Source organism: Chlamydomonas reinhardtii, chromosome 10 (genome assembly GCF_000002595.2).
Source record: "Chlamydomonas reinhardtii strain CC-503 cw92 mt+ chromosome 10, whole genome shotgun sequence".
NCBI lineage: Eukaryota > Viridiplantae > Chlorophyta > Chlorophyceae > Chlamydomonadales > Chlamydomonadaceae > Chlamydomonas > Chlamydomonas reinhardtii.
The window spans coordinates 3,060,733-3,082,748 of NC_057013.1; the positions used below are offsets into that span (position 1 = coordinate 3,060,733).

The following is a 22,016-nucleotide window of genomic DNA, read 5'->3' on the forward strand; positions in this document are numbered from 1 at the left end:
GAATCGGGTTTCAATTCTTGCCTGTAGCTGTTAAAGCAGCACTTAAATATATGAGCCTTCACATGTACTGAAAATATACACGCCATACGGATTATTTTTCGCCGAATCACTTCCTGCGTTGTGCCTCAGGGATGGCTTCAACAGAACCTGCAGCGGAACCACCGGTTGCGGGCTCAGAGGCACCGGATCGCCCTTCTGATGAGGCCATCTTGCAGCAGCAGAACCAGATCCGGGCGGAGCAAGCAAAGGTCTCCGAGTACGTGGGCCAGGAGGAGAACCTCGGCGCGCTCAAAGCAGGCAAGTGCCATCCTGGTTGGGCGGCATGGCAGCTAGAGGACAGGGTAGCGAGACAAAGCGAAGGGGCAAGAGAGTTCGAGCGGGGTCTGGGGCGGGGGTGGGCCCACACGCGTGCATGAAGTGGTAGGTGATTGGATGTGTGTTGCGGAGTGGGGTAGGAACATGGTAGGAGTGGGCTGGGAGCCAGCAGGCGCCTGGGCCGCGCGGGGCCCCGTACACCCGTTCGCACCCGCACCCGCACATATGAATTGCCCGCACCCGCACGTATGGAATGCGGCATGACGCAGAGTACGAGAACGGCAACCAGAACTTCGTGCAGAAGATTGGCAAGCTAGAGGAGCGCTACCGCACGTTCCGGCGCACGCGCGGCGACGGCAATTGCTTCTTTCGCGGCTTCATCTACGCATACCTGGAGGGGCTGCTGCAGAACTCGGACCTGGCCGAGGCAAATAGGTGTGTGTATGTGTTTGTGTGTGTGCTGTGTTTGGAGCAAAGGTTGGGGTTGAGATGGAATCGTAGGGCAGAGGGCGGGCGGGTGCCTGCGGTTGAGGCAGCGAGTGCGGATTCGGGGCAGGCTGATGTGTGGCAGACAGCTGTGGTGCGGAAGGGCTCTTCGGTGCGGGGCTGCGCAGCGGCGCCGGGACGCCCGGGCTGTTGCGCGTCGTGGTTCCCACTGGGCCCGTGACGATGGGCTTTGGAATGGTGCCTTCAGGCTCGCTCCTGCCCATCACTATATGTGTGCATGCCCCGCAACCACCACGGCCACGACCACACCTTTTCTCACTAGTCAATGTCTTTTTACTAGTCATGCCTGGAAACCTTCCCCTCCGCGCCTCGCCAGGTTTATGTCAGTGGTGCAGTCCTGGAAGGCCAAGCTGGTGGAGGGCGGATTCCAGGAGCTGGTTTTCGAGGACGGTGAGGGCCGAGGGCGTGGAGGGGGAGGAGGGGCGGGGCGGGGCGGGGTGAGTGGCAGGTGAAGGGGACGGGGCGCGTGGTGGAGGGCAGGGCTCGACGCGCACCAGCAGGCGTGGCGCGGGTTGCACTGGAAAGCGGCGGGCCGGCTGCTGATGCGACAGAGGGACGCATTATCACAGCTTGCAGCACAGGTGGCAGCGCCCTGCCACGGCCATTCTCATTGGGTTGCCGCCCCGCACACCCCTCACCCCACCCGCTCGCGCTCTGAGCCCTGCCCGTCCCCTGCCCTCCCTGCTTCCCCACGCCCAGCCATGGAGCTGCTGCTGGAGCAGGTGAAGGAGGTGACCAAGGCCAGCGACCAGTTCGCGCAGGAGAAGCTGCTGGTCAACATGCGGGACGATATGGTGGGATGGGGGTTTAGCCATTCATGCGGACGGTTTGTATGCAACATGGCACTGCCGACGTCCAGAGGCACATCGGGAACACGCGCCATGCCGATACCGGGGCCACGAAGGGCTGCAGGAGTGGGCGGGGGGCAGTGCGGCAGAGCGCAGAGCGGCAATGGGAGGGGGCAGGGGAAGGGGTATGCAGCGCGATGGAGGGGTTGCAATGTACATGCGCGTTATAAAGAGGCAACAGAACAGCCAGATACTCGGAAGGTGACGGCGCCTGATGTATGTGGTCCTGGTTATGGAAAGGAGTCCTGCTGAAGGAGTTTGGTGCTGCGTGTCATTCTCCCGGCCTGACTTCTGGGTCACAGGTCTCCAACATGATTGTCATGTTCCTGCGACTGGTCACGTCGTGTGAGGTGCAGCGCCGGGAAGACTTCTTCTTCCCATTCATCCTCGTGAGTCAGTCCTTCCTACCCTGTCAAGTTGCGGTAGGGGCTGGGCACGTGGGTAGCTCCCAACCGGCAAACCGAAGCGCTCGATGCGCGTGTGCGTGTCTGAGGAAAGCACAAGGGGAAAGGGTCACATGTGTGCGTTGTGTGTATGTGTGTCCCAAGTCTTTACCGGTGCCCAAATAATAGCGCCACCACACCGCTGCCTATGTTCACCCCACCGAATAACACCAACCCGCCTCCACCCCGGCCTACCATCAGGGCATGTACGACGAGCCTCCCGCCACCGTAGAGCTGTTCTGCCAGCGGCACGTGGAGCCCATGGGCGAGGAGTCTGACCACCTGCACATCGTGGCGGTCACGGAGGCGCTGCAGGTGTGCGCGTGTGAGCGTGTGCGCGTGGGGTGTGTACGTATGGGTGAGAAGTGTGCATGGGGTGGGGTGGGGGGGGTGGGGGGCGATTGTATGCCCGAGCCCAACGGCAAGGTCCCTGCCGAGGGATATGGTCGACCGCGCGGATTGGGGTTGCGTCCGTGGGTTGCGTCGGTGATGCCGGGTTGGCAAGGGCACGCACTTGCCTAGCACTTGCATTCATGTCGGCGGTGTCCGGGTGCTGCGCTACACACTGCGTACGTACGCGGCGAGCCGTGTCGGGTTATACGCTGCGGGAGTGGACGTCTGCGGGAGCGGACGCCTGCTTCACCTTGTCTGCCGCCCACAGCCTTCCTCGTGCATACGTGTTTGCAGATCCCCGTGCGGGTGGTGTACTTGGACAGCAGCGGCCTGCCGGCGGGCGGTGGCGGTGGTGGCGCTGGCGCGCTGGAGGCCTCCTGCCACGACTTTGTGCCGGACTCTTGCCCGCCCGGGACGGCGCCGCGTGTGCACTTGTTGTACCGCCCCGGCCACTACGACATCCTCTACGCCAAGAGCGGGTGACAGCGGCAGCACCCGGGCAGTGGTTGACTTGGTGTTGTTTTGTGGAAGTGATGGTGTGTGGAAAGTGGCGGTCGCCGGGCGTCGGGTTGGCGGCGGGTTGCAGCTTGCGTTGTGGGCGGTGGGTAGGTAGGCGAAGCGTTGGGCGGGTCCTTGCGTTGTGCTGCGGCGGCGGAGTCCTGTAGGGGGCATTCAGCCAGCTCACCGGTTGGAAACTAGGGGAGGTTCCTCCCGTGATGGTACATTACTGTTGCAATTTTGCGTGTTGTTGTCGTGGCGCGGCGCGGACAACTGCGGCGAGTGAAAGTGGTCAAGATTACACACCATGCTTGAGTTCGGGTATTCCGGGAGGACGTGGCTACGGAGTGCAATCGTGCAAAGCTGGAAGTCATGGAGCTGAGGGACACGTCAAGTACCGTAGTGTGAGACGCAAGGGGCATAGCTACGGAACACACACAACGTGCGCGTGATCATTGCCTGCAGTCTCTAGCCCCGGCTAGCGAGCTGGGTGCTGTGGTGCGTGATTACTGAACGGGCTCCTGATGGCTACACGATCAACGGATCAAAGCACATGCGCCATTGCCGTTAACAGGCAGAGGCTAATGCTTTATGCCCATCTTAACGCAACACAGCTTCAACACCTCGATTCGGCTCGCTTCACTTGCCTTGTCCTGCCGCACAGACACACACACAAGCCATATCCCTTCCACCCTAGGTCTCATCAAAGCTGCACACGCAATTTCTTCTGCTTTATCCATTTTTGCATGTCACATGGCAGCACTGTTTTTATGTGACTGCCGTAGTTACTCTCACGTCTGCCTGTGTCAGCTGCCAGGCCAGATGGCAGCCGCTACGAGCGCGTAGGCAGGGGCTCCGGGGCCTCACCGGCGGCTGGGTCCGCCGGGTCCGTCTCATCCAGGATCTCCTCCTGCGGCAGCAACAGCAGCAACAGCAACAGCGGTGGTGGCGGCTGGTTGAAAGCTGATGGGTACATAGCAGCGCAGACACCTGGAGAGAAGAGCTCACGGCCACCCTCCATCACCCCACCTGCCCCCGCACCCACCTGCACAAGCTCCTCAATCACGTCCTCCAGAGTGATGATGCCCACAGGCACACGCATAGCCGCCACACGACCGCTTCCGCCACCGCCACCGCCACCGGCGCCACCGCCACCGCCACCGGCAACAGACGGCAGCTGCTCGTCATCCCAGGGCCCCGCGGGCGGCGATGCGAGGGCAGGGCAGGAGATCGTTGCCAGGCCGGACCGCCGGGAGACGCGAGCCATGGTGCCCCAGCCCGTCCCCGCCACACCGTTTGCAGCCGCAGCTCCGTCGGGGCGCGCAGAGGCGCCCTTGGTGCGCATCTCAGCAGCTGCCGGGTCGTGCTCCGGGCGCTGCTGTGGCAGCGGATGTGGCTGTGGCACAGGCTGCGGCGGCGGCTGTGGGTGCTGCAGCGTTTGCCACAGACCGCCGTGGGCGCCGTACGCCCGCAGGCTGCGCAGCTGGGAGTAGGTGGCTGACGTGGCGTGTCTGTGCATTGCCGCGGCAGGGGAGGTGCGCTGCCGTGTGGCGGGAGCGCCAGCAGCACCAGGGGCGCCGGCAGCACCAGGGGCGCCGGCAGCACCAGGGGCGCCGGCAGCAGCAGCAGCAGCAGCAGCTGCAGCATCCGCCGTGGTGGTGCTGGTGCTGCCCCCAGGCAGTGCTGCCGCCGTGATGCGCCGGTGGTGCATGTGCATGACTGCGGGCGTGGCCGCCTGGGCTGCTCGGCCCAGGCCGCTGCCGCTGCCCCCTTCACTGCCACTGCGGTAGTGGTGGCGCATGCGCGGCCGTGCATGCGCTGCGGCCGCGCGGTGCTCACCCATCCCTTGCGCGGCCGCATCACCCTGAGTCGACGACCGCCCTGTCGACTGCCGCGGCAAGGCCGCACCCTGCTGACTGCCCGTGGGAGACCCGGCGGCCGTGCCCAGCCCCCGCGGCTTTGCAGGTGATGAGAGCTCAGACAGCACCACCCGTGGCGTGTCCACCGGGCTCTCCCGCTCCCGCAAAATCGCCGCCGCCGCCGTCCGCGTCAGTTGCTGCACGGCCAGGTCCCCCGCCGTCGCCGCCGCTGCCACCGCCACAGCTGCTGGCGGCGTCGCCGGCGCCACTGCTGCTGTGATCGCTCCAGTGCTCACACCCGCCGCCGCCGCCAGCTCTCCTACCTCGCTCCCACTCAGGCCGTCACCGGGCGGCCCCACGGCTGTGGAGGCGCTGCCAGTGGAGTGGCACCTGCCCTCCCGTTGCGGCGACGCCAGCTCCTGCAGGGAGTCAAGTCGCTGCGCCTGCCGCCAGTTCTGCACCAGCTCTATCGAGCTAATGGACGGCGCCGCTTTCAGCGCCGCCGGCGTGGGGCCGCTGTGCGTTGAGGCCGCCAAGGCCGCCGGCAGCTGGGGCTGGTCTTGGTCTGCTGCGGCGTGCCCCAGCCCCGTCTCCACATCCGCCACGCTGGCCCCCGGCTCGCTGGCTCCCGCACCGCCCGTCCCCGGGTGCGCGGAGCTGTGGCTGTGACTGTGCCGGTGGCGATGGTGATGGTGGTGTTTGTTGCGGCGCCCGGGCGCCATGAACCGCAACACTGCCCGCATGCGCTTCTCAGCCACACGCCACGGCCGCGACACGCTGGCGGGTGGCGGAGGCAGCGGCTGTGGCGGCTGCGATGGCGTCTGTCCGGCGTCGGAGCCGCGCGCCATGCTCAACCTCGTGCTGCCGCCGCCACCGCCAGTGGCTCGGCTGACTCGGCTGAGCCAGCCCTGCCTGTTCGCGGGCGCCGCACCTGTCCGCCCGGTGGCGGTGGTGTCATGACTAGCGATGCTGGGGCTGCTGCGGCTGCTGCTACTGGACCGGCGGCGGCGCCGGCGACGCCGCCGCCGCCGCGAGCCTCTGCCACCCTCACTTTCGCTGTCACTGTCAGTGGAGCTGCTGCTGCTACTACTGCTGTCCCCGGTCGAATTGCTACTGCCGCTGCTACTGCTGCTACTGCTGCCGTCATGCCGTTCCGACCCACTACTGCTGCCACTACTGCTGCCACTACTGCTGCTGCTGCTGCTCTCATCGCTGCCCCGTGTGCTGCTGGCAGAGGGGCAGGAGCGCGCCCTCCGCAGCAGCGCCGCCACCTGGTGCGGCGGCGCCGTGAGCACGGCCATGTGGGAGCGGCCGCTGGAGAAGAAGCGCAGCAGGTCGAACAGCGAGGTGCGGGCGCCGTAGTGCGGCAGCGGGCGGAGCGGTGCGTCGCCGGCGCGCACGCCCGCTGACGGGTCCACCTGGAATGCCACCGATAGCACGCGCGGCACGGCGCAGGAGGGGGGGAAGCGTGGGCATGCGTGATTGTGAAAACACCTGTTTAACCACATACACACACACACAGCGGCCTGCCTCACCTTTTGCAGCACCTCCTTAATCAGCATGACGCCCAGAAACTCCGGGTAGCCGCTCTCACCGCGCCGCCACACGGGCACACGGCTGCGCCCCGTGCGCAGCACTGCAGCCAGCGTGCGCCTGTCCGCGTTGTTTGCATGGGTGGGCGTTGTGCAGCGCAGACAGGGCAGCACGCAGCGCAGCTGCATGGCAAAGGCTTTCCTGCTCCATGTCCTTAGGATACTTGCATCCGTGCTACCGGCACTACCACTTGTAACGGAATCTACAGTACGGCTGACTGCCACGCACTGGACTCCCACACTTGCCACGCGCTACCCCGCCCACCCGCCCACCCGCCTGCCCGCTTCATGCCGTACCTGTCCAGCACTGCGTCCGCGTGCAGCGCGAACACGCGGTCCAACGGCGTCATGGCGGCGGCGGCGTCCTTGCCATGCAGGTCCAGCACGCCGCGGATGATCTGCGGGCGGTGGCGGTCGTGGCGGTGGCGGTGTTGGTGGTGGTGGTGGTGGTGGGCTTCTAGCCAGACAGCGGCATGAGCGCCTGCATCCACCCGCCTAAATGCATGCCCTGGGTCCCCGCCATGTGGGCACTACAAGCGGCTTAATGTGAATGGTGGAAAACGCCCCCTGACGTCTTCTTGTCTACCTCCTAATGGGCGCAGTATGGTGAACCCAACCAAAACCTACCCCCCTTCTCTGTTCCATCTTGACAACCCCCTCCCCACTCGCCTTGGTCTCGTCCTGGCTGAGGCGGCCCCCCAGCCCCTCATGCTTGCCGTGCAGCGCCACCAGCGCCTTGAGCTGGCGGCGGCCGTGCAGCCCCGCCTCATGAGGGCCCAACACCCAGTCCAGCAGCCTAGGAGGGGAGGCGGTGGGGGGCGCGGCACACAAGATGAAGGCACGCAGGGCGCGCCTCGTGCACGGAACCGCGTGCGCTTATAGCAGCGTCTACATCTACACATGACAGCCGCGGACAGAGCAGCAGCAGCAGCAGCGGGCGCCGCAGCTGGGGCTAGACACGTGTGAGTAGTGCAGACAGAACGCGGAGGCAGGGTCCATGACCCCGCCTGCCTGCCCTGTAACCCCTGCAACTTGGCGGCCCTCACGGTACAGCCCATGACTCACTTGCCAATCGGCCAGCTGATGGGGCTCGTCACAAACACAATGAAGCGAACCACCCAGCTCAGCGCCCCGCCAATCGCAATGCCGTGCCTGCGCATTTGGGAATTGCACAAGTGCTTGTGACACACAGCTTCCCTTCCCTTGTGCTCTCTAACACAGCTTTGCCGAGGTGGCTACTGGACACATTCACAACAGCACCGAACACATCACGAGCCCCGCTTCCGCACGTGAATTGAGTCTTACCTGGCACACACTGCTTGTGGCACAATCTCTCCAAAGATGAGCACAGCGGTAGTGGACAGCACACTGCAGTTGGCAGTCGGCACGAGGCATGAGGCACGAGGCACACGCATGAGTCGGCCGGGCCATTGGGCTGGGCAGGGCTGCCACGTCCCCTAATGTCTAGTGGTGCACTCGCTGCAACCATTAACTCTATGTCCATGCCCCCAGCGGTGGTGCGCCCGGTCTGCCGCGAGTGCCTCCTTATGCGACGCCCCCACGTCCTGCTCACATGGCCACTCCGGGCGTGACCAGGTTGTCAAGGAAGATGGGAAGCGAGGTGTTGCAGGCGGCGTTGATGAGCACCTGGGGAGGATGGCATGGGGGAGGAGGGCATGTGGGGACAGGGCATTTCGGGGGAGGGGGAGAGGGTGGTCACCGTTCTCCAGTCAGGTTGGAGTTGGAGGTCTCAGGGCGTGGGGTTGGCGGGGCGCCATATGTTCATGCGCAGGCAGGGAGGAAACGGCACGCGGACCATCGATCGGGTATGACAGCTGCTGTCTTGAACGTGTCACGTTGCCCCAAGCTCTGTAGCAGACCCGCGGGCACGCACTGCCGCAACCCCAGGCAGACCGGCAGGGCGGCTCACCAGCGACACCAGCAGCATGTGCGGGTTGGCGACCAGGGGGATGACCCGCGCCGCCCACCGCCGGTGCGTGCTGCTGCCACTGCGGCGGCACCGTGGTTGGGTAGTAACACGAGGTCAATGCTGGCAAGCACACCCTTGGCAGGTTTGGCACATCAAACTGATACACGCACCCACACCCACACCCACACCCGCACCCACACCACACCACACCACTCCCACACCACACCAGCACTTGACCCGAGATAGTTGGCTACCCCCATCCTTTACCCCCCCCCCCCCCAACCATCACACCCGCACACACCTGCGCTTCACCACCTCCAGGTCCAGCTTGTCCAGCGACAGCAGCCCCAGCGTGAGGCCGCTCACCAGCCCCGATAGCATGATCAGCGCCACAGACACACACGCGTAGATGGCGACCTGCAGCAGTGCCAAGCAACACAGCAGCGTGGCTGGTGGTGGCGCCGGCATTGAGCTGGAAGCTGTAGTGACAGGCGGCCAAAGACGCCCAATCCCGCGCGGCAGCCCGGCCGCGATAGCGGTTCGTGGCTCGCACTTGCCTGACTCTGTGACAAGTCGCTCGCCACCATGGCGCCGTCGTCGGGTTGGGTCGGCACCGGTCGGCGAGGAAAAGAACGTGCCCGGTCTGACCTCGCCTAAAGCTTTGTAAATGTAAGCAGAACCGGTGAGGCAATTGTTGTGGTGAGGAGCCTTTGTCCAAGCGACACAATTTAAGAGCTGGTAAAGAGTTCACCAGGCAGCTGCACACCTACTCCAGGCGCAGACCCACCGGCCTGCCCAACTGCGGTATTGCAGCTATAGCTGACAAAGAAAGAATATGGTGGACACTGCAGCAAGTAAAACTTCCCAGCTCCGCAGCGCGATGGCTTGCCGTTAAAAAGCGGGGGAAGCGTGGGGCAACGTGCGTAACGCGGCCCTAGTCAAGAGCGGAAAAGGGTGCGGAAGGTAAGGAAGACAGGGGAAGGCGAAGCGCGGGCATCGGATGGGCAAAACAACGGGTATCAATAAGCGAATAAGCTCAGCGACAAGGTAGGCAGTGGCCACCGCATTAGGCCACCGCATTGGCCACCGCATTGGGGTCAGCACAGGGCACGGGCCGCACGGCGACACACGCGGGTATCACTCTGGCAAGTCTCCGGTATCCTATGACATGAATTAGGCCCCTGAATGGTTCCCGGGCACAGATTCGAGCGAGCGCCGAAGTCGAAATGCTACATGTTGGGCTCGCCAGGACTTAACCGACTTAGCCCAGAGCTATCAGCCTGACAACTATAGGTAAAATAAAGTCGACGGCACTAGAACCAGGCCCCAACACCGCCTGTGGGAGATATGGGCTTCGGTCAACTTGAGCCCCGACTAGCCTTGGACGACTAGCACGTTTTAGTCCCTTACTGCGTTGCGGGAAAGGGGCCCCCAAGAGCGACAATATCTGGACCCAGCCTGGGAGCCGGGCGGCTTTGGCCTTATAACGGTGCACTTTTTCTGCATCGCATGTCTTCCATGGTTTTCACTCTTTGCAAATCGCCCAGCAAGCTGGCTCTATTTGCATATGCAAAGATGAAAACCGCAAAAACGCAAACAACCCTAACGTAAGGTTCTGGCCGAGGACTGTGGCTGTCGCCCCCCTTTGGGGGGAGCGAGCCAACGACTACTAGAGAGCTACTAGAGAGCTACAACACGCCTCCGCACGTCACTTACCCGCTTAACGCTCCCGGCATCCGTTTGGGTGTGTGCGGGACGACACGCCTATTCCTTGCACACGCGTCCTGCATCAAATTATGAGCGCCTTTCTCCAAGCTGTACACTGAGCATGCTGCACTAAGTGCCACGTTCGCAACACGCCTGCGGTCAATGTCAAACTATGCCTACATTGGTCAAGATGCAACAAGAACCCAAACCTAGCCAGAACTACAATGCCATACGGGCAGTCTCAGGCAAGCCGCCGCCGGGGCATCTTCTGTGTGCGGCGCAACTCGTCTGGGTTGATCTGCTCCCCGACCACCTCCTCCATCTTCCGCAGCAGGTACCGCTGCCGCGCCGCCGCCGCCGCCAGCAGCGCAGCCGCCCGCTTTGCGGCGCCGTCTGGCTCCGCCGTCAGCGCCAGCGCCGCCGGCCCCTCCTCCGCCGCCAGCGCCGCCCACTCGTGGAAGGGCACCACCAGGGGCGACCAGCCGCGGAACTCCAGGGAGCGCAGGCGCGCCACCGCCGGGCCCAGTGCGTGGTGCGGCGGGTCCAGCGCGCAGCAGCCCGCCGACAGCACCTCCACACTCAATGTCATGCCGTTGATGCTGTGGAGGGCGGGAGCCGGGAGGGTTGGCGTTGGGAAGCACACGTTGTCGGGGTGAGGGCATGGGATCAGGGTGAGGGTGCGCCGGTACCAAGTACAAACAGGGAGCTGGCTATGGGGGCAAAGCCGAGGGGCAAAGCGCAGGGGGAGGGAGTGTTGCACGTGCCAACATGGCTCCCGTCGATCCGCAGCGGCACTCACAACGCCGTCGATCCGCAGCGGCACTCACAGCATGGTGTGGGGCAGTGTAAACATGCCGTCGACGGTGGCTGACGGCCGCAGCTCCACACCCATAGCCTGCAGTGTGGTAGCAACCTCAGACTCCAGCTCCAACCTGGGGGGGGCAGGGTATGACAAGCGCAAGGGCAGGGGTACGGCAGGGGCACATTTGTAATACAGACCATGCAAGTTCCTGCCCAACGGCGAGGATGCTGTCAGCCTCAACTCCACGCCAGCCCAGACCCCCACACACGGATCCCCGCTTCCAGCAACTCGTTCCTGCCTCGTGCCAACCACGCCATCCTCCTTTCGCATGTCACATTAGCCAGCAGCCCGCACGCAAGCAGGCACCTGCTCAGTGTTGCGTACGGCGGCTGCGGCTGCATGCGGTCCACGTGCTGCTCCCGCTCCTGCTGCCGCTGCGCCTCCGGGTGGGCCCAGTGGTTGTCGCGGCCCAGGCCCTCGGCTTGGAAGGCCACGAAGGCCGAGGTGAGGAAGTGGTCGGGCATGCGGTGCAGGGGCGTGCGACTGCGCTGCAGCCGGATCCAGGCGGTGGTGGACTCCGCCTCTAGCGGGTTGATGCGGCCTGGTGAGTGAGTGTGGGGTGGATGTGGGTGTGGGATCCCAGTTGTGGGGGCCAGTGCGACGGCAGCAGCAGGTCACACACTCGCAGGGGTTGCGGCGGGCACAGGGGGGCGAGGCAGCGGCCCGCCCTACCAAGCAACCTGGCCCAGCACCCCGCCGCAGCACCGCAAACACACACAGCGGCCCTCGGACAGCACGCGCCCAAGCCCGCACGCCCCCACGACCCCGCACTTACACAGTCCCACGCCCGGCTGCAGCTCCAGCGCCTTGACGTGTGCGCCCATCAGCCGCGCCAGGGCCGACCAGCTGGCGCGGTCGTGGCGCAGGCGCGGCAGCACCCGGAACAGCAGCGTGTACAGCGGGTCGCTGTAGCAGTGCAGCGCGCCAAAGCCCCACAGGAACTGCGGTTAGGGAGGGCAGCACACGGGAGGGCGCGGGGTGCGCACGGAGCGGGATTGGGCACAGAACGGGCGGGTTGGCACGTGAGTCCGCAAGCCTGTGATTAGGACGGCTCCCCGCTCACTTGGGAAAAGACGTGTGAAAGAATCCAAGTATTGTATCGCACCTTAGACACAGCGTCGGGATCTGCTAGCGCCGCGGCGTCGTCCGCATTGCCTTTTTCTCCAGCAGCTGCAGAGGCGCCCTTGACCGCACCCCCGTCCACTGCTGCCTGCTGCAGCTGCGCCTGCGCCGCCGCCGCGCCGTGAGCGCCCCCTGCGCCCGCGCCCTGCGCCTCCGCGCTCCAGTGGAACGGCAGCGAGGGGTTGAACCGCTCCGTCAGTGTGCAGGGGCTGAGGTGGCCGCCTGGCCCCACCTGCGTGGGCCACATGGCGCTGTAGCGCGCGGGAGCGCTCTGGGCCGCCGCCAGGGCCTGCCGGCTCCGCGCCTTGCGGCTGGCATACGCCGCCGATACGCTGCCACCGGTGCTGGATGCGGCGCCCTCCCCACCACCGCCGGCCCTCCGCTGGTCCTTGGCAAGCGAGCTGGCCTGCTTCTGCAGCGCCGCCGCCAGCTTCACGCTCTCGCTGGACTGCGTGTTCTTGGCAACCGCCGCCATGGTCGCTGCTGCCGCCGCCGCGGTGCCGGCGCGCAGCGGCAACGGCAGCGAGCTGCTGACGCTGCCGGCGACCGACTGCGGCGCCGGCGCCAGACCCGACGCCACGCGCGCCGCCTCCGTCACCCGGTCCACCACCGCCTTCAGCAGCGGCTCGTCCACGTGCTGCAGCAGCGCCAGGGCCCACGTGGCCTCCGCCAGGGCGCACAGCGGCGCGGAGGGCGCGGCCGCGGCGAGCAGGCGGCAGGCGTCCGCCAGCAGCGCGGGGTCGTAGCGGCGCAGGCGGGCCATGGCGGACAGCAGCAGCGCCACCTCCGGCGCCCCGGCCGAGCCCACCTGCACACACAACAAGTATAAGCGTTCCAGGGGTGAAGAGGATGCCAGCAGGTTTGGAGCTGACGACGCCGCACGGGAGCGAACGGCGATGTGGGTTGGTCGCAGTTTGGCAACTTTCTTCCCAGCTGTGCATGTCCGCGCGCAGACGGGCCGCGGCCTACCATAGCACGCCCACCCAACCTCACGGCCCAACCCCAACACCCAAGGCCCCACCTGCTCCCTGAACCTGACGCTGATGCTCTTCAGCAAGTCCTCATCCTCCTCAAGTTGCGGCTCCTGCTGCCTGAAGTACGCAAACCCCTGTACACACGGCATGAGGCGGCAACCAGGGCGATGACTGGCAGCGCTTGGAGCCCAGGGCTTCCCGCCGCATGCTAGCCAGGCGCCCACCGGCCCCCCGACAAACAGCTACCGATCCAGCGCAGCCCACATAGCCCCCAGGACCGGGCCCGTGTCACGCCGCCCCCACCTGCACGAGCGCCGCCAGCTGCTGTGGGTTGCAGGCGGGCAGCGCCTCCCACACCCGCTCCGCCAGCGCGGCCACCAGGTCCGGGTTGTAGGCGTCGTGCCGCGTCACGGCCCACACGGTGTTGGCCAGGTCCGCCGGGCCCAGCTCCGACACCTTGCCGGCCAGCGCCGCCAGCGCCGCCCCCACCAGCCCGTCGTCGTGGTGACCCACGGTGGAGTAGGCCCACAGGATGTTGCTGAGCTCGGGGCCGCTCATCTCCTCCGCGTGGCACAGGACCAGCCCCGTCACTGCGTCAAACAGCTCCGGCGAGTAGTCGCGCGCTAGGTGCGCGGCCAGTTCGGTGTAGGACACGGGATGCGTGATGGCCGACAGCACGTCGCGCGCCGACTCGGCCGCGGTCATGACGCTGACCATGCCGTGCAGGCCCCGCGCTTGGCGGCGCAGCAACCCCGGCTGCGCTGCCGGTAGAGGTAGGTGCGGCCCTGGTGGCGCTGGCAGCGGCAGTGCTGCTACTGGAGGGCGGCGGCTGGTCGTGGCGGCGGCGTGACTAATCCTGCTGACATGCGCGCCTGCGCTAGAGTCTACCGAGCAGTAGCCCATTGCATGGGGCCTGCCGCTAGCTTCTGCCGACCAGGTGCGGCCCCTACCCTGCAGGATCCAGTCCCTTGGAAGTGGAAAGGCCTGCGCTGTGTGTGTGCACGGTTCTCGCGCCACGCTCGACCGCCATGCTGTGCCTGTCAGCTGTGCCGCGCCATAGCTGGTGCTGCATGCACCTGAGTCTGAGGATGGCTGCGCTTCTCGGCTGGTCCCCACGCAAATAGCGGACGCGCCCGTACCCACCTGAAAACGTTATGGGGAGGGGTGGCTGTGGGCGCCAGCACACGCGGCGGGTGTGCCCTAGCTACACAGCGGCTGCGGGTCTTCCACGCATGTCAGCCAGCGTTCATATAAAACTTCGCTTGCGCACACCTGTGACTGCCCTCTGGCGAGGCCAAGAGTTCCCTCAAGCGCTTCCCGACATGACGTTGTCCGAGCTGCAGATACTTGTAGGACGCCGGCTTCCAGGGGCAGCAACGCTTCCCCAATACTCCGAATTTGGCGGAGGCACGCAGCCATTCGCAGCCAGGCTAGAATCAACCGGAGTACTTTGCGCTTGCTGTGTCGCCCAAGCGAATCAATTCATCATGCATCGCAAGAGCAATACTTGCAGCTTCAGTTATGCGTCTCAGTGATGCACGCCCTTTCAAGTCCCGTTTCAAAGCTGTGTAGCCGCAGAAACCTGGCTTCGATCTAAAAACATATCCAGTAGGGCAGTGTCTATCAGAAACAGCAGGTATCGGCAGTTTTGGCGCCTGCCAATGCCCGATGGGGACTCCCAAGAGACCATGTAGGCCCCGCTGGCAACAGTTGCACTGTTATTGGCGGTCGAGGTTGAGAGGTGATAACATGAATATCATAGGAATCATGCACTCATGTCCAGAAGAATAGGCAGGTCTCGGCCGATATGTTTCTGCTCTTCCTGGTTGTGCCGACTCTGCTTGTGGCAGTGGTCTGGCTGTTGCTGTCAAAAACTACTGTGGTGACACTCACCTCGGTAGCTGTGCTGCGCTCGGTGCTTCGCCGGGCCGCAGTTATTCAGCAAGGGACCGAATGCGTAATTGAACAGTGCCCCGGCGGTGAGTTAAAATCTTCCTTCGACCAAAATGGTTGTGCATGCATGCGGGGATAACGGCGTTGGTCAACGGAGCAATCAATCCAGGGTGCAAACCCCACCTTCCTTTGGCTTGTCGGCCCTGCTTTTGCACCTGCAGGTGTGCTGTTGAAAGATGCTAAGCTGCCGCAGAACCTGCTGGGCAACACGGGCGGGTCTGTCACCTTCCCTGTCGTGTTCGTCCGCCGGGTGCAGCTGCTGTGGGCAACGCGGACGGCGCCGCTCACCGTGCGAGTGTCGGGGCTCAAAGTGCGCGTGCTGCAGCGCCGCACGCCGCCGCCCAAGGTACGCATGCGCCTAGCAGCTGGCGCGCATGAGGCTGCGTGCTTGATCACTCACGTTTTCGTTGCCCGTGTTTGCAGGCGCAGTCAGCCGTGTTGGCGCAGCGGCCGCAGGGCAAGCTGAGCGCGCTGGAGGGGCTCATATGGGGCAGTCACCAGCACGCGGCTTCCGCAGGGTGGAGGGCGCGTCAGCTGCAGCTGCTTCGGTTCCTGGTGGCGATATGCCTGCGTAACGTGGCCGTGGAGGTGGCGGATGTGAGCATCCAGTACGTGCAGACTGGCGACCCGGCGCCGGTCATCCAACGGACTGATGACGGCTCGGCCGACGCAGTGGGCATCAGCGTACGCACGCTGACGGTGGCGCCCGTCGTGGTGAAGGCTGCTGCTGCACCGGCTGCGCCGGCACCAAAGGCGACCCCAGATGCCGGACCCGGGTCTGGTGGTGACGGCGGCACGCGGGTGCTCCATCGAGGTGCGCCGTTCGCTGTACCACCCGAATGAGCAGCAAACCAGCTGCGGGGGCGATGTTTGGGTCTTAAGTTGAGCTTGCAATGATACCAGCATTCCATCATCCTGACATCAGTGCCTGCACCCGTTTCCTTTCAATGGCATGTACGCTCAGCACCGTCCGCTGCGGCGCGGAGGCAGCTGAGACTGTGGCGCTCGTCTTCCTTTTTAGCGCCCAGGTGGCACTTGCTGCAGCAGTGGATGCACGGCGCCACATCTCAGGCTGGGGACGTGGCGGATTGTAACGCCTCGCGGGTGACCGTTGATGGCGTAAACATCATGTTACTTTCCCGGGGCGCGCACGCCGCTGGCCCCGTGTTCACTGGCCAGCCACCGCCGCCACCGGTTCCGGCGGGCCAGCCGGGGCCGTCACTGCAGCAGCTTGACGTGCAGCGCAGGAAGCGTGTCCGGACAAGAACTGCCGCTCGCGCGCAGACGGCAGCCGCCGCGGCGCCGCCGCCTTCAACGCCGGCGGACCGGCTCCTGCCAGCCAACTGGCTGGAGAACGAGCTGGAGTGGGACTACATGCACTTTGTGGTGCGGCAGTGGAGTATGGAGGTGGAGGTGTCCCTGGAGGAGCAAGGACAGCTAGCGCAGCGCATCCGCAACCTGCGGCGTGCACTGCGTGGCGGCAAAAATGCTGGCCAGCCGCCAGCCATCCAGGTGCACGGTTCCTTCGGGGTGCGGAGCTCGCGGACTCCGGCACCAGTGCTGCAGCGGACGGCACAGGAGCGTGCGGAGGTTGCGGGTGGGTCTCCCGAAGGCTCCCCGTTCCCCAGCGCCCCGAACCTGCAGGCTCAGGCGGCACAGCAACAGCGTGCTGGTGGCACGGCGTCGCGGCGGCCTCCTCCCATCGTCACAGACTCAGCAGCTGCAACGCCGCAGCGAGCGGGCACGCAGCGCCAGGGAGGCAGCGGCGGCAACGGTGGCCGGGCGGCTCAGGGTGCCGGAGCTGCGGAAGCCGCGCCCGCGCTGACAGTGCACGTGAATGTGATGCTCAAGGCGCTTGTACCTGAGCTGACGCCGGAGTCGATCGTGCAGTTGCTGCGTGTGGTGGACCGCGTGACCACCTACGAGAACTACCGCAAATTCTGGCGTGTGCGGCCCGCAGTCAGCGTCACGGAGTCGCCGGTGGCATGGTGGCAACACGCGGGGCGTGCCATCATCAACGACTGCAGGTGAGGCAGGAGTTGTTCAGCGCTTCATACACCAAGAACCCGTTGCTGCTGCTTTACCTTCTTTCATTGTTAATGGACAAGAACGCGTGTTCTTCCTGGGTGTTCGACTTGTGTTTTGAACGCATCTTCACGCTTGCAATGCCGGCCTGCACGCGCAGGGAGCATTACCCGGTGCGCAAGCTCAGCGACTTCATGGCGCGGCGTGCGGAATACATCCGCATCTACAAGGCGTACCGCAGCATGCACCGTGGATTTGTCAGCCGGACCCTCATGCCGCGCTTCGAGCTGATAGCAAAGAGCGAGCCGGCCATGCCGCCGGTGTTTCCAGCAGCGGCAGCGCCAACAGCAGCGGCAGCATCAGCGCCGGCGGCTGCGGCTGCCACAGGCGCCTCAAGGCTGAGCCGGTCCAGTGGGGATGCGGCTTTTGGGGCTGGGACACAAGCAGATACCGCAGCCCAGCAGTCGCCACTGCCGCGCAAGCGGCTGCCGCTGCAAGTGCGTATGTACCAGCGAAAAAACTCGGACCCGGCCACGGCAAAGGCGCTGCACACTCAGCTGCTGCAGCTGGAGTCGCAGCTGACGTTAGGGCAGATCATGTGCTACCGGACGTTCGTCGCGCTCTGGCATTCGCAGTACCTGGCGCGCAACCCGGACATCAAGGACCGCTGGGAGTCAGCCATGTCGGTAATCACGAACTTCGTGGACGCCATCCCCACCATGGAGGAGGAGGTCGACCAGGAGGCGATCGATGCGCAGGAGGAGGACGGCGGCGCCTCGGAGAAGGCGGCTGCCTCCATAATCAGCGTCCGCATTTTCTGCCCGCGCGTGGGCCTGAAGGTGGTCAACCGCCACGTGGCCACCGCCCCGGCGTCTGCTGTCGGGGTTGGCACGGGGTGGAGCGCGGCCATGGCGGCTGAGGAGGCGGCGCGGAAGCACCAGAGGCGCACCGCCGACGTGATGCTGATCGTGCTGGAGGGCCTGCACTTCCACATGCCGACCATGCACCACATGTCGACAGAGGTGCGACTCGGGCATTGTTGTGGGCACGGAAACTAGGGCGGGGCGTGTCGTGCCTGAGGTTACCTTGTTCGAGTACCGTACGTACGTCAACCCATGTAGGGAACTTGCGCGGTGACAGGGGAATGGTCCAAAAGCTCCAATTTGCCGTTTCTAATGACTAGTGCCGCTTCTCTTGCTGGACCTCACAGGCTGCCAGCCTGCGCGCCTCCGTGCTGGGCTCTAGCATCGCAACGGCCACAAAGCACCTGATGGTGATACCGGCCTGCCGCGAGAGCCTGGAGCTGCACGGCCCGAAGCTGGACTTCTCCACTGTGCCGCCGCACACCAGCGCGCAGGCCACGTTCGCGTCAGCCGCCACCACGGGCGCCGTGTACCCGGACGCGCCCATTTCCGAGTACCTGACGCGCATCAAGGTGCACCTGGCGTCCGTGGAGATAGCGGCCACGCACTACTCCATCATCCTGGCCGCCGTTAAGTTCGGCATGCGGATCATACAGCTGCAGGCGGCCGCCCACAAGGCCGCCGTCGCCCGCCTGGAGGGCTACCGCTGGCCCTCCACCTCAGTGCACGGGCTGGTTATGGACAGCTACACGCGGAACCGCGTGCCGCTGCCATCCTCCATGGCCAGCTTCATGCCCAAGCTACAGCTGTTCTGCCCCATGGTGAGTGAGGACAGCCGTGCTTCATCTTAGGCTTCGGGCTACTTACTGGGCTCTCAGCGCACAAACGTGGACACTGCATTTGGAGCTTCGTCGCCTAAACACTAAACAGTGTATGCTCTTGTGATCCCTTGTGCTTTGCAGATCTCGCTGCGGACGCTCATCACGCCCCACTTGTCGCCCAGTGTTGGCGGCGTGTCCTCGCGCTACTCGGACACGCTGGCGGTGGTGGCCTTGACCGACATCCGCGCCTCCACGCGCTACCTGAACACTTGCTACGGCGCGCTCGTGCAGTCCGCATCCGTCCAGACACATGCTGAGGTGTACTTCCAGCTGATTCCGCTGACAAAGCACTCGTACAGCCCGGATGGCAAGCCGCTTGTGGGCGGCTTGGAACCAGGTGCCATCAAGCCGCAGCTGGGCGCCTTCGGTAAAGTTTGGCTGCACCCGGACGACGTGCCCATCGCGTACTCGCGCGAGAGCAGCGGGCCGCGGCAAGGGCAAGGCGCCAGCAAGCAGGGCAGCCGGCGGTACAGCAGCCGCGGGTCGCATGACTCGACGGCGCCTGGGCATGGACGCCACCAAGCGGGATCCGTGATCAGGTGTGGGTGGAATGGGTGGGGTCTGTTTATGGTTGCCACCTCAATTTGTAGGCTGTATGCACAACAGGAAGGGTTGTGGGGCTGAAGTAAGGCCTAGGGCAAGATGTGTGGACCGTGATGCTGCCTTGACGCGTCTATGCCTGCCGTTGTCGCATCTCGGCTTGCAGTGAGCTCGGAGGCGCGGCGCGCACCACCGCACACGCCTGCTACCCGTTCGTGCCCGTGCTTAAGGTCCGGGCGGTGTCTGCGACAGCGATGAAGCAGGTGCCCTACGAGCCAGCGGTGCCCGGCACCATGACCAGCCACCAGACGATCGGCGCGCACAGCGTCATGGCCTGGTTTTCGCCATGGCAGGCGAAGCTGATTATGGCGATGGTGGACCAGGTCCTGACGCATCCAGTGGTGAACGTCCTCCGGCAAGCGGAGCAGCAGGCCAACGAGCAGCAGCCAGCAGCCGCTGCAGTACCAGCAGCAGCATCCACGGCGGCATCGGCAGCGACACCCGGAGCGACTGTCACCGGTATGGGCATCAGCTCGCATCCCAGTATCGCAGCGTCAACCATGGGCGGCTCTGACGCAGCGGCACACGACTCATCGCTCTGCACACCCGCGGGCGGTTCTCGGGTGTCGCTGCTGGTGTCGGTGCCGCTGCTGATGGTGAACTGCTACGTGGAGCTGCCCACGTCCTTGTCACGGCCTGATGAGCTCTACACCAGCATGATGGCGATGCAGCAGTCCGGGTAAGCACTTTCAGCTCCCGCTTTGCCGCGCAGTATGCGTAGGTGACGGCTCATGCATCAACGGCACAATGTTAACACGTTGGTGCTTTTGCCTTGATTCCTTGGCTGCTTTCAGGGCGGAAATTCAGGCGGCGGCATGGGTAACCGCCAGCCGCCAGCAGGCCAACGTGCTCGGAGACTGGGCTAAGCAGGCGGACACGGACCCCGTCATGCGCTGGGGCTTGCGCATTACGCCCTTCGTCACCTTGACCATCAGCAACATGCGTGCCGGGCTGCGGCTCACGCGCAGCAACCACGTGCACGCTCAGTTGATCACCACCGGCACGTTGTTGTCAGACCACCAGGCGCGCTTCAAGCGGCAGCTGTACGACCAGGTCTGGCTGCCGAACACGGGCCACGCAGCGAAGGGCCCCGGCAGCAACGGCGTGCCTCGCGTGCTGCTGCCGGAGGACGGCAGCTCGCAGCTGCTGGGACCACTGGCAGCGCGGGCGGAGGCAGTGCGGGTCTTCGCGCGGGACCGCCGCAGGGCGGCAATGGGGCTGGGCCTGCACCTGCTGCAGTCAAAGGACGAGCGGCGTGGGCAGGCACGCCAGCAGTGGCGGCGGCTTCTGGAGGTGCAGCAGCTGCAGCGGTCCAGCGACTACGCCATGTTCCTGCTGTCAAACACGCACCACGCAGCGGTTCGGCTGATGGTGACGGACGAGCTGGAGCCGCTGGACTGCTACCGCATGCTGATGGACGGCTACCGGGAGGCGCAGAAGCGCGAGGAGGATGACGAGCATGATGGCGCATATGTTTCCTCAATCCTGACGCCGCGGGAGTCAGGCCCCACGCTGTCTTTCAGCGTGTCGCCGGTGCAGCGCCCGCCTAGCCTCAGCGGCAGCAGAGGGCTGAGCCGCGGTCTCTTGCAGGCTTCCTTGCACGTGCGCAGCCGCAGCGTCGCTCCAAGCGGCCGCAGGGCTGGCGAGGTCGGCGAGGGCGCGGCCGCAGGGCTGGCGAGGTCTGTGGTGCTGCAGCCGCACCGCAAGACTGCATCCATGGTCCAGGTGCTGAGCAGCGTCAACAACACGAGCCTCTTCACCATGATGGCCATGCAGCGCAAGGGGATGACCAGCCACAGCGGTGCCGGCTTGGGCGGGCTCAGCCGCAAGAGCATGGGGCGGATTCCGGAGGACGGCCGCTTCACTACGCCTACTCCAAGCGTGCCAGACTCTGCCTCGGTGGACGGCGTGCTTGGAAACGGCCACGCACCGGCAGGGCTCCATCGCACGGGCTCAGTCTGGCCTGACACGGCACGGCCCGCGAGGGGCCAGGGCTCAAGCGGCGGCAGCTTCGTGCGCTCGGCGGCCGCGAGCATTGGCGCGGACATGGACACGCAGCATCAGGCCCGCCGCGACGTGGGCGATCCCCGCATTGCGCCCCATAAAGACAGCCACGTCATGCACAGCGCTTTTACTACCGCAAATGCGGAGAGTCACGCGGCTGCTGCTGCAGCAGCGAGCGGCTCCGCTGCTCAGCCGGCTGGCGCAAGCCTTGGTGGGGACCAGGGAGGCAGCCAGGGGCAGCTGCCGGCTTCTCCAATCCTGGATTCTGCGGAGCGAAAGCTGAGCTTCGTGTCGGCGTTCCGCCACATGGGCAGGGTTGCGGTTTTCAAGCAGGAGCCCTCGTACGTGCACTCCATGCCGTTCGTGGACCCCAGCCTGCAGCTGCTCATGTCCCAGATGCCCGACACCAGCGCGGATGGACCGGCGACCCATGCGCGTGCGAAGACACAGCATGTGGCCATGCACGTGGGCGTCCACTCCATCGGCACGGCGCTTCACTTGGCAGTGCAGCTGCAGCAGGTGTGCGCTCATGCTGCTTTGGGAAGCCCGTAGGCATGCTTTTCTGTGGTGTTAGAGGATACCTCGTGGTGCTTGTTGTTTGACAATTCAGAACAACGTGGTCCGTCCTTTTGTCCTGAAT

The 22,016-nt window shown here is 65.0% G+C and overlaps 4 protein-coding genes across 4 annotated transcripts in view; 2 read left to right on the top strand and 2 right to left on the bottom strand.

Moving 5' to 3' along the window:
• Positions 1-73: 73 nt before the first annotated feature.
• Positions 74-3,625, top strand: CHLRE_10g441500v5 (uncharacterized protein). The gene is made up of 7 exons (XM_001690477.2): positions 74-297; positions 585-750; positions 1,139-1,212; positions 1,522-1,616; positions 1,973-2,059; positions 2,315-2,428; positions 2,801-3,625. The coding sequence occupies exons 1-7, from the start codon at positions 132-134 to the stop codon at positions 2,987-2,989; spliced, it is 891 nt and encodes a 296-aa protein (XP_001690529.1). The 5' UTR covers positions 74-131; the 3' UTR covers positions 2,990-3,625.
• A 2-nt stretch (positions 3,626-3,627) lies between these two features.
• CHLRE_10g441550v5 (uncharacterized protein) lies at positions 3,628-9,383 on the bottom strand. Its single transcript, XM_043066804.1, has 11 exons — positions 8,943-9,383; positions 8,687-8,802; positions 8,386-8,464; positions 8,029-8,102; positions 7,761-7,823; positions 7,521-7,607; positions 7,125-7,251; positions 6,753-6,853; positions 6,399-6,516; positions 4,050-6,281; positions 3,628-3,914 (listed from the first exon to the last, which is right to left on the bottom strand). The coding sequence occupies exons 1-11, from the start codon at positions 8,970-8,972 to the stop codon at positions 3,837-3,839; spliced, it is 3,105 nt and encodes a 1,034-aa protein (XP_042920201.1). The 5' UTR covers positions 8,973-9,383; the 3' UTR covers positions 3,628-3,836.
• A 474-nt stretch (positions 9,384-9,857) lies between these two features.
• Positions 9,858-14,643, bottom strand: CHLRE_10g441600v5 (uncharacterized protein). The gene is made up of 8 exons (XM_043066805.1): positions 14,323-14,643; positions 13,354-14,193; positions 13,098-13,184; positions 12,060-12,884; positions 11,730-11,895; positions 11,261-11,495; positions 10,920-11,024; positions 9,858-10,691 (listed from the first exon to the last, which is right to left on the bottom strand). Exons 2-8 carry the CDS (start codon positions 13,951-13,953, stop codon positions 10,334-10,336), a joined length of 2,376 nt encoding a protein of 791 aa, XP_042920202.1. The 5' UTR covers positions 13,954-14,193; positions 14,323-14,643; the 3' UTR covers positions 9,858-10,333.
• Positions 14,644-14,793: 150 nt separating this feature from the next.
• The window catches only part of CHLRE_10g441650v5 (uncharacterized protein), a 33,109-nt gene continuing 25,886 nt past the window's right edge, over positions 14,794-22,016 (top strand). The window contains exons 1-9 of the mRNA XM_043066806.1: positions 14,794-15,029; positions 15,165-15,349; positions 15,427-15,817; positions 15,968-17,030; positions 17,189-18,050; positions 18,239-18,712; positions 18,854-19,311; positions 19,479-20,051; positions 20,167-21,895. Of these exons, the coding sequence (XP_042920203.1) occupies positions 14,858-15,029; positions 15,165-15,349; positions 15,427-15,817; positions 15,968-17,030; positions 17,189-18,050; positions 18,239-18,712; positions 18,854-19,311; positions 19,479-20,051; positions 20,167-21,895 (5,907 nt within the window). The 5' untranslated portion in view covers positions 14,794-14,857. The remainder of the gene's footprint in view (positions 15,030-15,164; positions 15,350-15,426; positions 15,818-15,967; positions 17,031-17,188; positions 18,051-18,238; positions 18,713-18,853; positions 19,312-19,478; positions 20,052-20,166; positions 21,896-22,016) is intronic.